The sequence below is a fragment of the Perca flavescens genome, chromosome 2, assembly GCF_004354835.1.
Source record: "Perca flavescens isolate YP-PL-M2 chromosome 2, PFLA_1.0, whole genome shotgun sequence".
NCBI classification, from domain to species: Eukaryota; Metazoa; Chordata; class Actinopteri; order Perciformes; family Percidae; genus Perca; species Perca flavescens.
The window spans coordinates 16,388,205-16,401,848 of NC_041332.1; the positions used below are offsets into that span (position 1 = coordinate 16,388,205).

General features: G+C 48.1%; 2 protein-coding genes across 2 annotated transcripts; both read left to right on the forward strand.

The window, feature by feature from the left end:
- Positions 1-451: 451 nt before the first annotated feature.
- On the forward strand, positions 452-8,730 carry LOC114562436 (structure-specific endonuclease subunit SLX4-like). The gene is made up of 12 exons (XM_028588815.1): positions 452-652; positions 892-1,409; positions 2,350-2,548; positions 2,698-2,916; positions 3,281-3,519; positions 3,749-4,044; positions 4,303-4,528; positions 5,277-5,320; positions 6,393-6,539; positions 7,021-7,190; positions 8,453-8,627; positions 8,701-8,730. The coding sequence occupies exons 2-12, from the start codon at positions 962-964 to the stop codon at positions 8,728-8,730; spliced, it is 2,193 nt and encodes a 730-aa protein (XP_028444616.1). The 5' UTR covers positions 452-652; positions 892-961.
- Positions 8,731-8,829: 99 nt separating this feature from the next.
- Positions 8,830-13,543, forward strand: LOC114545390 (structure-specific endonuclease subunit SLX4-like). The gene is made up of 4 exons (XM_028563665.1): positions 8,830-10,908; positions 11,676-11,775; positions 11,999-12,322; positions 13,040-13,543. Exons 1-4 carry the CDS (start codon positions 9,690-9,692, stop codon positions 13,416-13,418), a joined length of 2,022 nt encoding a protein of 673 aa, XP_028419466.1. The 5' UTR covers positions 8,830-9,689; the 3' UTR covers positions 13,419-13,543.
- The last annotated feature ends 101 nt before the right edge of the window (positions 13,544-13,644 follow it).

Sequence of the window (13,644 nt, forward strand, 5' to 3'; positions counted from 1 at the left end):
CCCTGTACCAGAGTTAGCTATAAAGCTAATTTACATCTGTGTCCCCTGTGCAAGGGAGATAAAAGGACAATACAGACAACCATAACAACAAACAACATGTGACAAGCATTACGTCACGTATAAACCAGAATACAAAATATACATTCCATAAAAAGATCAATGATCACATAGTTGATTCGCCTTCAGCCAAGTCTTTAAGGACATTTTAAAACTGTCCTTAAAGACTTGCACAATATCTAATGTGAAGTGGAATTAAGTTCCACTTTTCTACAGTAAATGAAAAAGCTGATTGACCAAATTTAGCAATATTTAAGTATTACTTTATTTACCCTGTTTTTTTATTAAGCTATGACATCAACGATGTAAAGAAATCCAGGGATATTATATCATGCATTGTTATATACTCCGGTACGGTAGGTGGCGGTATGCACCTTATAAGTGGCGGCTGCAACCCGCCAATAAACCAAAAGAAGAAGAAGATTGCCTTTTGAAATGAAAACAAACCTCACTGGTCTTTTGGCTGTGTTATTAACCATATAATTGATATATAATGCTGCGTGTATTTTAAAATCAACGAGACTCGCCATTGTGATAGAGTCGTGAATGAGCAACGATGAGGCGGAAAGCTAAAAGCTGAATTCATCAAACCTGGGTGAGGATGATGTGTTATCGTTGGCCAGCTAACGTTAGCTAGCTAACGTTAACTGCTTTATGTCTAACTGATATTTCCACAACAAACAGCTACGCTTCCAAACATTATTTGTTAGGAAATTATCCCGAATACAACACAATTTGTCACTAAACTGTTCATCTGTCACAGGGACTCTTATTGGTCCCTAAACCCAACTTTGGACACCCAATTGCTCCAACTTTAACCAGCTCTCTTTGCAGGCTGGTCGTTACAGCTGGGGACATGCCGGGACATGCTTGGCCTTTTTAATGTGAGACAAAGTGTACCATCATGGATGACTCGGACCAGGATTTTGTAGATCTCTGCTCAAAGCTGCTAAAACGAGTCCGCAAGAAACCAAGTGAGTCCAGACAGGCGCGGAAAGCAGAGCATCAGCCCTCCAGTCAGGCAAGCGATGGAGACCGAAGAAAAAACAAAAGAGCTGCAGACTCTGGGTCTGCGTGTGCTGGGACCCAGCCTGGTTCTACTGGTGCAGATGAGCATGTGGTCTGTGGAGGGACTGGACATGAGTCAGGAGATGCCGAGTCGTCCGCTGTGCCAGCAGCAGCAGCACCAGGACCGAGTGCTGAGAGACGTTTGGCGGCGAAAGACAAAGTACTGCACAGAATGCAACAGTTCAAGAGAGCCAGTCCACAGAGGATGGTGCACAAGGACAAGAGCAGGCCAACAAATCATGAGGACGACTGTGTCCCCCCTCTACCTCTGACACATAGACAAGGTGATGATGCTCTTAGCACAGGTTGTTGGTATGCAGCCACTGTTGCCATGTGAACAGAGGGAATACAGATGTGGTTTTCTCTCTCTGCTTTTTCAAGCCTTTTTAAAATATGTCATTATCATCCATGGTTGAGTTAATACAAGCTGCTTTGTCTTTTCACATCTCTGTGATGCATACAGTAGAGGTGGCTGATATTGAGTGACTCGCAACATTGTAATCCAATACTGCTACTGCAGCAGTATTTTGATGATGGGCTATCTATCAGAGCTTTTAGAAGACATTTACTAACACGGAGATTGTGAGAAAGGATATGGATAATATACCAAGCAGATAAAAACATCCAATGTTTCATTCATTCAAATAGAAAAGCGTAACGATTTCAGACTGTATTGTAGCTCTTAAGACTAAGACAAGACACAATTGGATCATGATATTAGTACATTTAAAGTCACAGTATTTGATTAATTTATCATCAAGCTTAGTTCTAATATTCAGTTCAAATGTAAGCTTAGCACATCCTTGTATCCGTATGTGTATCTGCTGGTAGCCCCTCGTGCCGGACTAAAGCAGAGAGGGGAGCACGCGTTTGCGGTGGCAGGGCCTTGTCTGTGGAACACCCTGCCTTTAGAGATTAGAACAGCCCCCAACCTTGCTATCTTCAAGTCGTTGGTAAAAACCTACTTATTCTCATTAGCGTATTGATTTCCTCTTTGATTGGTCCTTCTTTTGTATACATGAGTCAGTGTTCTAAGGTTGCTCTTAGCCTTGTTTTTTTTTTTTTTTTTGTGTGTGTGTGTTTTATGCTTTGTCTTGCTGGTTTTATGTTTTTATATGCTTGCTCTGTAAAGCACTTTGGTCTGTCTAGCGGCTGTTTAAATGTGCTATATAAATAAATGAACTTCAACTTGTGACAACTCCCGTGTGTACCTACATACTCCAGAGTCTTTCAGCCCAGATCTCCGCCCTGAATCCCTGGACAGCGATGAAGCTCTGGCCCTGCGGCTGCAGCAGGAGCTGGACAGGGAGGCAGCAGAGGCCCAGACGGTGGACCTAGAGGACGGAGGCCTCTTCTTCTGTCAGATCTGCCACAGAGACCTGTCACATATGACACCTGAGGGGCGAACACAGCATCTCAACAGGTTTGGACACATTGTAGGCCTTTTGAATGATGCTTTTACCCAGAGTGATTTCCAACAGACAAATTAACTTAACACTTCTTGACTGCAAGTAATTGACAAGTGACAAACAAGCGGACCCACTGAAAGTGAGAATGATGCCTCTTTTGCAGGTGTTTGGATGAGAGCGAAGAGAGTGCCCCAGCCCCCCCTCCTCCGCCTCCCGGTGTGCCTGACTGTCCCATCTGTGGCAAGAAGTTCAAGTCCCAGAAGAGTCGCTTGGCCCACCTGAAGCGCTGTTCCGCAGACATGGGTGTCGCTCCGGTTGTGCTGCTGCAGGCTCTGCAGAGACAGACTGAGGAGACCCCCAACGTCCCCGCCGCTAACACACTGTGAGTCAGCCTCGGTGCTCCAGTCCGGGCCGCAACAAAGTACCTTTAATATAGCTCTGAGTTGGCTGTCAGTGGCAACAGTTGATGCACCTGCTCTATGAGCATTTTTAGCATCAAAATTTGGCTGTTGATGATGATGATTATGATCCACACATGGTCCGAGTTTCTCTGATAGCCCGGTTCTAAAGGTTGCATATGATTAACAAATAGAGAATGTTGAGCTTAACCTGATCATGTTTCGTTTGCTTGCCAATATTTTCCCATTAAAAAGAATAGCTTGCCTATTACCTAACATCAGTATGTGTACTTACAGGGCTTAATCACACCTCTTTCTAGCCTTTTGTCTGTTTTTTCCCCGCTTCAGCACACAGACTGGTGGAACTAAAAGAAAATGCCCACCCAAGCCAGGCCTACCAGTGAGGAAGAAGCCCAGGAACAAGACTGCACTCCTGGACGAAGACACCATGGTGGCCTTGGCTCTGTCCTCCTCCCTGCTGGAACAGGAGCAGCAGAGCGAGAGGGAGCCGGAGAGGCACTCCAAAACAAAGACGGCTGCCTCTCACATCTCCATGAATCCAGCGTTGAAGTGGAGGCCAGACACGGGTACCGTAACATCCTTGTGTTATGTGTGTTACCTTTGGCAAGGCCTGAAGCAGTGTTTACACCCCAACACAAAATGAAAGGCACAAACTATTGAAATGATTGCTTTTTTTTTTTTAACCTAAATCCATATATATTTATTAGACAAAGAATGTTAGGATTATACTTCTCTGTGCAGGTCTGCAGGTCCATCATCTGACCCCCTCTCTCTCCTCTGCTCATCTTGGTGCAGGTAAGGGGCGCGGAAAGAGGAAGAAGGGCGCCATCCCTCGCCCTCCTCCGCTCCTCCTCGTTCAGGATGCCGAGGTGGCTCTGGCGAGGCTGCAGGAACGCGTTTCTGCCCTCCTCCTACGCAGTCGGCCCCCCTCTCCCCCCACCCCGACCCGCTGCCCCAGCAGTCTGCCCGGCTGGAGCGGTGTTGCCCCCCTCTGGCAAAAAAGCACACTACAGGGCCGAGCCTCCACCCGTCTGTCTGATTTCTACACTCCAGAGCTCAGTGAGTTCATCACGCCTTGGGAATCAGCAACGGTAAGAGAGACCAGAGACATGTTTGCATACTTTGTTTTACTTATGCCACTCAAGATCGAGAACCACACTCTGTCTGGTAGTTCTGTCCTATCCTAGGTGGGGGTGGGGAGGCATCTTTTTTCACCTTTTTTTTCCACCCCGGATGGGTTTGCATCCCTGAGGTTAACACGTGTGAAACTCTGAAAGGGCTGAAACAGCTGCTGGTGGATCAAATCCCACAGCCGCGTTAAAATCGATACCGTTCTCCTCCACTTCTAGACCGATGCAGCCACCTCCAGCACCGTCAACAAGCCTGCGTCTTCTGTCCAACCTGTGAGCGAAGGAACTCCTGTCCCAGGGACCAGGGCCTCCACACTGCCCTCCTCCTCTCAGAAGGCTCCCTCCACGCCGGGGACTGGGCAGCTCCTGATGGACCTGATGGAGCTGGCTGAAGACGGTGTGACCCTCACCCAGTATGGTCACACTGCTTCGGGCCCTGACAAAGGTACACAAAGAAATCTGTACAAATATATCTTGATGGTAAATCAGTTTTTAATTTGTATTTAAATGCACAGGCAAAGAAAACTGACATTTGCTAACTGATTTAATCTGTGTTTTTATGTCATTTTGCTGTGGTTGTAAACCCTTCACTATGCATTAAGACATGTTTGCTATGTGCTTGTTTTCGTGCCGTAGCTTCTCACGAGCACAGTCAGTTGGGTTTTAATTAATCTTGTGCAAAGTCCACCAAAATATTTTTGTTCCTCCAAAGTGATGTATCTTTTGGTATATACAATACATCTAGTGTTCATTTTTGTTTGTTTATAGTTGTACCCTCTGAATATTGCGATTCAGTGTTTATTTTGAATATTTAAAAAAAGAGTGAATATGTGAATACCTTTTTTTTTTTTTTTTTTACTTTGTATTACCAGAAGCATTTTCTGAGCTGTACTTGACACAAGAGGATTACGTTTCTCAGTCTTCTACTGGCTGAAAACACAAAAAAAAACCTTTTGGAATGGTGGGGAGAATCTGGGTGAAAATCACTGTTCTGGTTAAGAACTCTGTGTAAAACAGCAAACCTTGATTATACTGTATATACCTTCTAAATATAATGTATTTGTTAAATTTCAACTTTTGAATTCAAGTATACTGCCACACTGCAACCCATGGGAGAAACTCACCAATACAAGTAGTTAAGTAGTGTCTTAATTGGTCATCAGTGTGGGTCCTGATCGTCTTTGTACCCACAGACAAGCCAAGTCAGACCACTAACGTTCGTCTGAGCGGGTTCGTGGTGGAGGAGGAGGAGGAGGAGGAGGAGGAGGAGGAGGAGGAGGAGGAGCAGGCTGACCTCTGCGCGAGCGGCTTCCTGCCAGAAACGACACATTCAGAGGCCGCTCGCAGCCGAGCGACGAGGACGGTGGATCAGCCAGGGGCAGACGAAGAGCGAAGCAGCCTCCGATCAGTAAGAGCACTCGTTATCACACTTATTCTTTCAACCTGGATCCCGATGTCTCATCTTTTATTTCTGTAGAGTAACTTGTCTTTCTTAAGGCCGTGACACACCAAGCCTATAATCGTCTGGCGGACAGTCTGGCGAGGTCAGTGACTCGAGTCTGTTCGGTGTCTTCCGTGCCGTCGTCCGTCCAAGGAGCCCTCGGCCTTCATTTTTGGCCGTCCTGACTTGTAGCGTCGGAGGGCGGGCAGTTGGACTCCATGACCAATCTCATTGGTGGAGTGCTAACCTGGAAATGACGAGCGGGATGAGCGTGACTAAGCCTCTCAAAATCTTACGAAAATCTTTTAAACTCACCTTTGTCGATCTGAAATGAAGACCGATTCAGCAACTGCATGGCCTATTTCTCGCTTAAAATGTTTTCACAAACACGTTTCGGTGAACTGTCTTCGTAAAATATGAGCTCGTATTCCGAACGAGCCACCATTATGCCCCGTTGAAAAATCCGGGAGCAGCCAGACCCACGTGACGCGTTCGTCCAATCAGCTGCTGGTTTTCATTTTTTTGGGCGACAATACAGATTAGCGCCGCCTGCTGTTATGGAGACGTATTACACGCTCAAGTCGGCGTCGCTTTGGTGTGTTCTGAGGCACTTTTTGGACCTCGGGGAGCCGACTGATCAGTCCGACTGCCTTTTCTGCCAACGCTCGGCCGTCGGGTTAGTGTGTCAGGGGCTTTAGTACTGTAAGTCCTTTTTGTTTTCTGTGTGTGATTTATTTATTTATTTTCTCAGGACTGCAACAAAGATATTTTCCAAACTGAGATGACACATGCAGTATAGTATGTCTCTTGTCTTGTGCCTTTTACGTATTCATTCTGCAGTGCACTGAGCCCAGTGTCTCCTCTGTAGGTGGCACTATCCAGACTGGCATCAGAGCTGAGCAGCATGGTGAACAACGCTCAGCTCAGTGACCTGCAGCTCCAGGTGGACAGTGGAGAGATCTACTTTGCTCATTCCTTCATGGTGTATGCCCGATGCCCCCTGCTGGCAGAAATGGTAAAATGTATTACTGTGCGTGTTGCTAAGCACAGCCCTGATAATCTAAGAACCAGGACTGCATACTTTACTGTATGTCGAAATCTATTTTCATAGCTGACTTTTAAATAATAGATGTAGTATAACTGGAAGAGGACGTTTCAAAGGGATATAAAGACTAAAGTCTTTCACAGTACTGGACAGCCAGTAGTTTCAGCTTCTCTAATTAGGCCGAGCAGAGGCTTTCCAGTGGATTTGTGGCTTTCCAGTTTAGTCGAAAGGATCTTAGCAGTGATTTGTGGACCTGTTAGTCTTCATACAAGGGTATTGTTGTTTTTTGAGAATTTTGTACTCGAAGGAATGTGTAATGTGTGTGTTTTTTTTTTTTTTTTTTTTTAAACTTACCACACATCCTTTGTAATGAACAAGAATCTTTTTTCTAACTCATAGTTTTAAATACTCAGTCAAGTTTTCCCTTCTTCCTCTGCTCCTCTTCATGAAGGTTCATGAAAGTGGTTTTGGGGTGCAGGAGGCAGGCGTGCCTGCAGCCCAGAGGGTGCTGATGAATGACGTCCCAGGACAGGCGGTGTTTGCTTTCCTGCAGTATCTCTACACATCCCGCTGCTCCATCCCCGCATCGCTTCGGCCCCACGTACTGGAGCTCGCATCCAGGTTCGTACGCAGTATACGAGCCAGGACATTTATACATTTTAGTCTTAGAATTCAAAACAAATTTGGTCCTAATTTGCTGACCTTCAGTTTTCTGTACTGATGTGTTGTATCGTATGTTGAGCAGCAGGATGTATTGATATTGTAAAGAAATCAGAGCTGCTTTGCTGTGATTCTGTGTACTTGTTCCTGCTGTCTGACTTTCATTCCCATAATCACAGTAAAGAGAGTCCACTCAGCTGTTACTTAACAGTAGGGCTGGTTACCGAATTTGGTACTTTTTAGGCACTGACTGAATTCAATTCACATCACTTTATTCATCCCCAGGGGGCAATTCAATGACACAAAGAGCAGCATATTCCACCACATACAGTACATTGCCTCTATAACAAGTGTCTTCAAGGTTTTTTAAGCCAAGGATCCCTTCACTGAAGGAGACATGGAGCAGGGACCCCCTACTACATATATTGTATAAAATTAAGTTGCATATTAAACTGGACCTACAATAACATGTGGCCCTTTCTACATACCTTTTTAGTGCATAGAATACTAAGCTATTCAATTAATTGTTGGCATGATTTTATAAATCATCTTTTAATGTAAAACATACATGTGGAACAGTAAATCCTTAGGATTAACTGTACCCATGGAATTTGTGACTTACTTATGGGCCAGTAAGCCTATTATCAGTGGTGTTTTTTTCACAAATTGTGAAACCAATTTATATTTGCTAATAATATTGCAAATATGTTTGAGTCATATTAAGATATTTTAATTTTTCTTAGGAAAAAAACAATAATTTGGCGGATCCGCTAGGGGTCCCTGACCCCATGTTGAAGATCTCTGCTCTATAGTATCGAAAAATGCCTCGTCATTCAATACCAAATTTCAATACCTCAGTATCAGTGAGCCAATAAGCATGCAGCATGCTTCTACCAAGATCTTATAAGGCTGGCGATTGGCTGTCTAACGTTACACCTCGTGGACGCAGGCAGAGAGAACTCTACGTTACGCACAGAGGAGCTGAAAATAAATAACAAGATTTTATAAAATTGGTCTCGAAAAAAGTAACGTTCAGGAACCGGTATCAAAGTCCCGGTGTTTGTTTCGTTACCGGTATCAAAATTGACCCAGCCCTACTTAATAGTTCACAATAGCTCAAGTTCCAGATATGTATATCAAAATTGTTCAAACATTCCTAAGTCTACATCGTTTGTCGGTAATTTCTTTTTTTTTTTAATACATACGCTCCTTTTTTTGTTAAGGTTTGACTTGCAGGAGCTACAGCGGCTTTGCGAGCTCCGCCGGGACGATGCAGCGACTCGGGGAGACGAGGAAGATTCCGTGAACCGGGAGGAGAACGTGAACAACCAAACGCAGCAGGCCCTCACGGAGCTGCTCCGCTCCATGTGGGACGAAGAGGACGAAGACGACGAGGGCGTGGATACAGGCGGAGGAAGGGACGAAGCGGGGGAATTGGAAGAAGATCATCAAGCCGATGGCCTCGCGTCAGGTGACGGGGAGATCCGTGAGGAGAAAGTGAACGAGGAAGAGCTGGAGGAGATCTACGAGTTTGCCGCCACGCAGAGAAAGCGAGAGGAGGAGGAGGAGGAGGAGGAGGAGGAGGAGGAGGAGGAGGAGGAGGAGGAGGAAGACGACAGCAAGGAGGAGACAGAGGAGGAGGTAGACAGGGTTGAAGATGGAGAAGAAGTGTTCGCAAAACCCCAAAGAAGCTCAACAGGCTACAGCGTAAAAAACCTGCAGCCGGACCCCAGCCTGGATCGCAGCTACAGTCGCCTCTTCTCCGCCTCCTGGGGGGTCTACGAGGAAGAAGAGCCTTCCTCCTTACCTTCAACTTCTAAGACCCACCCCCCTCAATCCCACCAACACCAGTCCCCTGATAAGCCCGCCCCTAAACTGTCCGGCAGAACTTTGCTTCAGTCTTCAGCGAGCGTAGTCGACGAGCTTTCTCTGAGCCCTCCACCCGGTGTCTCCAGCCTACCCCTCCCGGGTCAGTCCCCTGGTCCACTGGGCGACCGCGGCGGCGGAGACGAGGGAACAGACGGTCTGGCTTTGACGGGGGACAGCCGAGGACCCCAACGCGTTTGTGTCCCTCTTTCTCCCGAATCGCCTCGGGAAAAGAAGGAACCCGAGCTCATAGTTTTGTCCGACTCAAGCGAGGAGTCGGAGGTCGTGCCTAGTCCCCGCGGTCCTCCGCCACGTTCCCATCCTCTCGCCGTCCACAAACCGCGGAGCTACACCCGGGTCAAACCCCGGCCGAGCCCGAGAGCTGATGAACCCACGCCGGAGAATAAGCGGTCCAGGAGCTCAGAGTTGAGTCCTGATGATCCATCTGCGGCGCCGGTCCACGGTCCTCAGGGTCCCTGGTGGGAGCAGGCTCCAGCAGACTGTTCTCCGGAAGTGTCCTGGCTGATCCCGTCCACGCCGCTCCAGCCCGGAAGAAGCCCCACAACGACCAGCTCCACTCAGACCAAAAGCAGCATGTGCAGGACACAGCTGTTCCCTAAAGGGCACACCTCCTCGCCGTCAGCCTCGGTTTTCTCTCCTCCTGCTTTACCGTTGAACAACGGGCTGCGAACCTCCAACAGTCCGACCGGAGTTTGTGCCCACGTTGGCCCAACGGAGGACCGCGTTCCCAAATTGAACCTGAACGAGACCCGTAGCTCCAGCTCGGATCTCAACTTCTGTTCTAAAAGAGCAAGTAGTTGTGATGTGAGTAAAGCGAGAGGAGTTTCTGCTCTCCCCCCGTGCCGACCCGACGTCTCAAAGAAGGACACACCTGTCCACGTGCAGCCCCGTCCTTACAGCAGCACTCCTCTGCACACAGAGCGCCACATGGCCCCCGCTCCTCCCGTCGGCTCCCCGCTCCGCAGCAACCTCGATAAGAGCTGGACGAGTCCAGGAAGGGATGGGGCGCCACCGGAAAGCCCGGAGAAGACAGAGCTAGGGAGCTTTTATCTTTCCCCCGTGTCTGAACCTTCAGATCCGCCCTCGTCTTCCTCTCGCGAAGGTCCTCAAAGTTCACAGAGGCACAGCGCGTCCTCTAGTCGTAGCCCCCGCTCGGTTGAGTCCAGCAGTCACAACAGCACGGGGCCTGAGCTCAAGAGAAGGGGAATAAGAAATCAGAAGGTAGGGGAGATTGAGTGCGAAAATGAAGCCACGGGTGACGAAGGAGGGCGGGACAAAGCGGAAGCCGGAGAGGCAGAAGTTGCTGAAGCCAGCTTCCAGCAGAGCTTCGCGGCCATGGACGAGCCTCCCATAGCGTTCAACGACTCGTGGGGTTTCGACGGCTGCGTAGACGCGGAGGCCCACCCGGGCTGCTTCAGCCTGAGGCTGGAGGACAGCGGCGCGTCCAGCCAGCAAGGCGAGCGCAGCCTGGGACAAGGAGGTCCAGCCGGGTCCTCCTCCTCGACCGGCCGCCAGCCTTCGCCGGCCAGTCCCGCTGTCCGTTTATCGGACAGCCACGGCGGTGTGGCGGCCTCCTCTCCATCCAAAGGCCACAGTACGCCACCCACCGCCAGCGTACGGGCTCATACGGGCCTTTCCTTCCCCCCTCTACCACCTGACCCCCACACCGCGCCAGAGAGGATCCACAGCCTCCTGGACTCCAAAATATGGGACAGCTGGGAGGAGGAGGAAGAGGAGGAGGCTCTTCCTCTCTCTCAGAGGGTGAACCCTGCTGCCCAGCTCAAAACACCAAGTAAGGAGTCTGTCGCCGCAGTACTTTTCTGTAATTTACTAGAATGCAGAATCTGAAGTTTTGTAAAACAACCTCCTAATAAGAGTTATGCTATTTATTTATTTTTAGCCCAAAACATGCAGACGCTAATCAATGTCAACATGCCTTCACAGAAGACTGTAATGATTTCCGTATCCTAAAGCATTAAAGGGATGGTTCGGAGTAATTCCCCCGTTAAAGTAGTGAAGTAGGAGCTAGAAGCGAGAGAACCGAAGAAGAGATCATCAAAATGGCAGTTTTGAGAGTTTGAGGTTAGCATCGAACGCGACGTTGAGTGGCTTAATTTCAAAGGTCGCCCGTACCTATTCAAGCCTGAGTAGACGGACAAGAAGCCGTCAGGCAAGTGTTATTTAAATAAACTCTTGGTGTACTTACAAACTTCCCAATGCCTCGTTTTATGAGTACAGAACCTATTTGTACTACTGTAGAAGTTTGGTACCATTCCGGCCATTATTAGTGGGGTCATTTACAAGATACACATTTGGTTCCATTAGCGCCTGGACAAAGCCATTCGGCTGATAACTCTCCCAATGTTAGACTAAGGGGGAAAAAAGCTTTTTGGGGGGTTGGCTCTAGGTCATGGTGCAAAGGGGACCCTAGGGTGAAATTACTCTGAACCATCCCATTAAAGAGTAAAACTGTAGCTGCTTTAATGGAGTCACGTTTCCTCCATTAATATGCACATTTCTGTGGTCTTGAACAACGTCTTCCTGTTCGTGTCTCATCAGCATCATCGCACAATAAAAGGCGTCGCACCTTGGTGGCCATCACCCCTCTGCCCCACTACTCTGACATGGACACACCGGAGCTCAAGAACAAGCTCACCAGGTCAGTTGGTTAACTCCCATCCCTGGTGTTAAAGAGAGGGCGAAGAAGGGCCACACGTTTTTCTTCTTCTTTCTTCTAATCAAGGCTGTTAACTGAGCAGCTATCTGATTACCTCCCACCGTGTCGCTGTCAACGTAGTCTGTCTGCCTCGGCTCTCCATCTCAGGCTGTTTGTCTCCCGTCCATCTGTTTGTACGTCTGTCCTTACCTTCGTCTCTGTGCAGGTTTGGTGTTCGGCCTTTACCGAAGCGCCAGATGATCCTCAAACTGAAGGAGATTCACCAGTACACCCACCAGCTGGTCAGCTCCGACTCTGAGGGAGAGGCACCCTCGGCGGGCCTCGCGGCTCGGACGAGGCACCCGCACACCGGTTCGGAGGTTCCTGGCAACAGGCCGGCCTCCTGCGCCCAGAGAGTGACTTTTAAAGAGCCCAGAGCGCCTGTTGGCGTCTCCCCTCGGAAACCCCACCGAGAGGAGGAGGCAGAGCTGCTGTCTGCCTCGCAGGGCTCCAACACCTCTTCCACCGCCGCCAGTGAAGAATCTGAAAGGTATTACGTCTACTCAAGCGTGTGGATCATCTCCGGGGTTTTGTAACTGCACACTTCTTCAGGCATCGCGCATGCCTTTTGTTTTGTTGCGTTGCGTATTTTCGTAGGGCTCAATCAATATGTTGTACACGCTCAAAATGACCCCATCACTAGAAATCCTGTCACACAACGGCCCAGGGTGTGCTCAGGCTACCAGGGTGGTCTGTCATGCTTTAAAATACATAGGTTTTACATATATATATCAAAATAGTCTCTAAATCTTATCTCTAAATTTGAGTATTTTCTGATTTTCTCAGTTGTGTATATAATTGTAAATTTAAAAATGTTGGTTTTGGTCTGTTGGTCAAAGAAAACAAGGTATAATATGTATATGTCATGGTGGGCTCTGGGAAATTGTGATGGTAATTTTTCACAATTCTGACATTTTCTTGACAAAACAATAATGTTATAAGAAAACAGTTGTTGGATAAAGCTGTAGTTTGCAGCACTCATTCAGGATTATGAAATATTTTGTATTTGGAATCAAGTTTCAATTTGTCTTGTGTGTTTGTAGGGCACATGTATGAGATTTAATAAGAGAAACACTCCTTCCAGCTTCATTAGTAATTGGGGTCATAAGACGTGATGTGTTGTCACATAAATATGGTATTTGGGAAAAAAAAAAAACCACGTCCATAAATACAGTATGTGCATCTAAGCACTTCCCTCTCTCCGCAGGTCCAACCCGGAGCTGTGCCTCTCCTCCGACTCAGACAGCGATGGCGGCATCTCTGCCTCCCAGGCAGTGAACCGCCTGCAGGACCGCCTCCGGGCGGTGCGCTCCTTAATCCTGTCGGACCCCCGCCTGTACGGTCAGATCCTCCAGTACCAGCCTCTGGTCTTGTCCCAGCTCCAGGAGCGACTCAAAGCAGCAGGGATCCGCCTGGGTGCCGCCAAGCTGGTGGACTACCTGGACTCTCAGTGCATCACCTTCACCACGGCCAAATCGGGCCAATTGGCACCCGGCCGTAGGCGGGGCAAGAGGACGGCCAGGGGGGCAAAAGCAGCAGGGGACAGAGGAGGGGGCAGGAAAAGAGCTGTTACAGCCATGATTTGAAAAAAAAAAAAAAAAGGTTTACGTCCAAACTGTGATGACAGGTGGCAGGTTTTAAAGGTGCCCTGCCACACAAAACCGTTTTTACTTGCATTTTTTGAAATATGTTAAGTCCATATGTGTTTGGGTTATGTGGTGAATGTGAAAATTAACTGCTGCCTCCTCTGTCAGCTCTAGCCACTGAAAAGAAATAAGTGGAGAAATCAGGCCAATTACAAAAGCTGGTCAG

What these genes read in the sequence shown, in the direction of transcription:
- LOC114562436 (XM_028588815.1), top strand. Translation starts at nt 962, where the DNA reads ATGGATGACTCGGACCAGGATTTTGTAGATCTCTGCTCAAAGCTGCTA. An exon ending in CGCCTTGGGAATCAGCAACG is followed by an intron (nt 4,045 to 4,302) that starts GTAAGAGAGACC and finishes CTCCACTTCTAG; the next exon opens with ACCGATGCAGCCACCTCCAG. An exon ending in TGCTTCGGGCCCTGACAAAG is followed by an intron (nt 4,529 to 5,276) that starts GTACACAAAGAA and finishes TTGTACCCACAG; the next exon opens with ACAAGCCAAGTCAGACCACT.
- LOC114545390 (XM_028563665.1), top strand. Translation starts at nt 9,690, where the DNA reads ATGTGCAGGACACAGCTGTTCCCTAAAGGGCACACCTCCTCGCCGTCA. An exon ending in TGCCCAGCTCAAAACACCAA is followed by an intron (nt 10,909 to 11,675) that starts GTAAGGAGTCTG and finishes GTGTCTCATCAG; the next exon opens with CATCATCGCACAATAAAAGG. An exon ending in GCCAGTGAAGAATCTGAAAG is followed by an intron (nt 12,323 to 13,039) that starts GTATTACGTCTA and finishes CTCTCTCCGCAG; the next exon opens with GTCCAACCCGGAGCTGTGCC.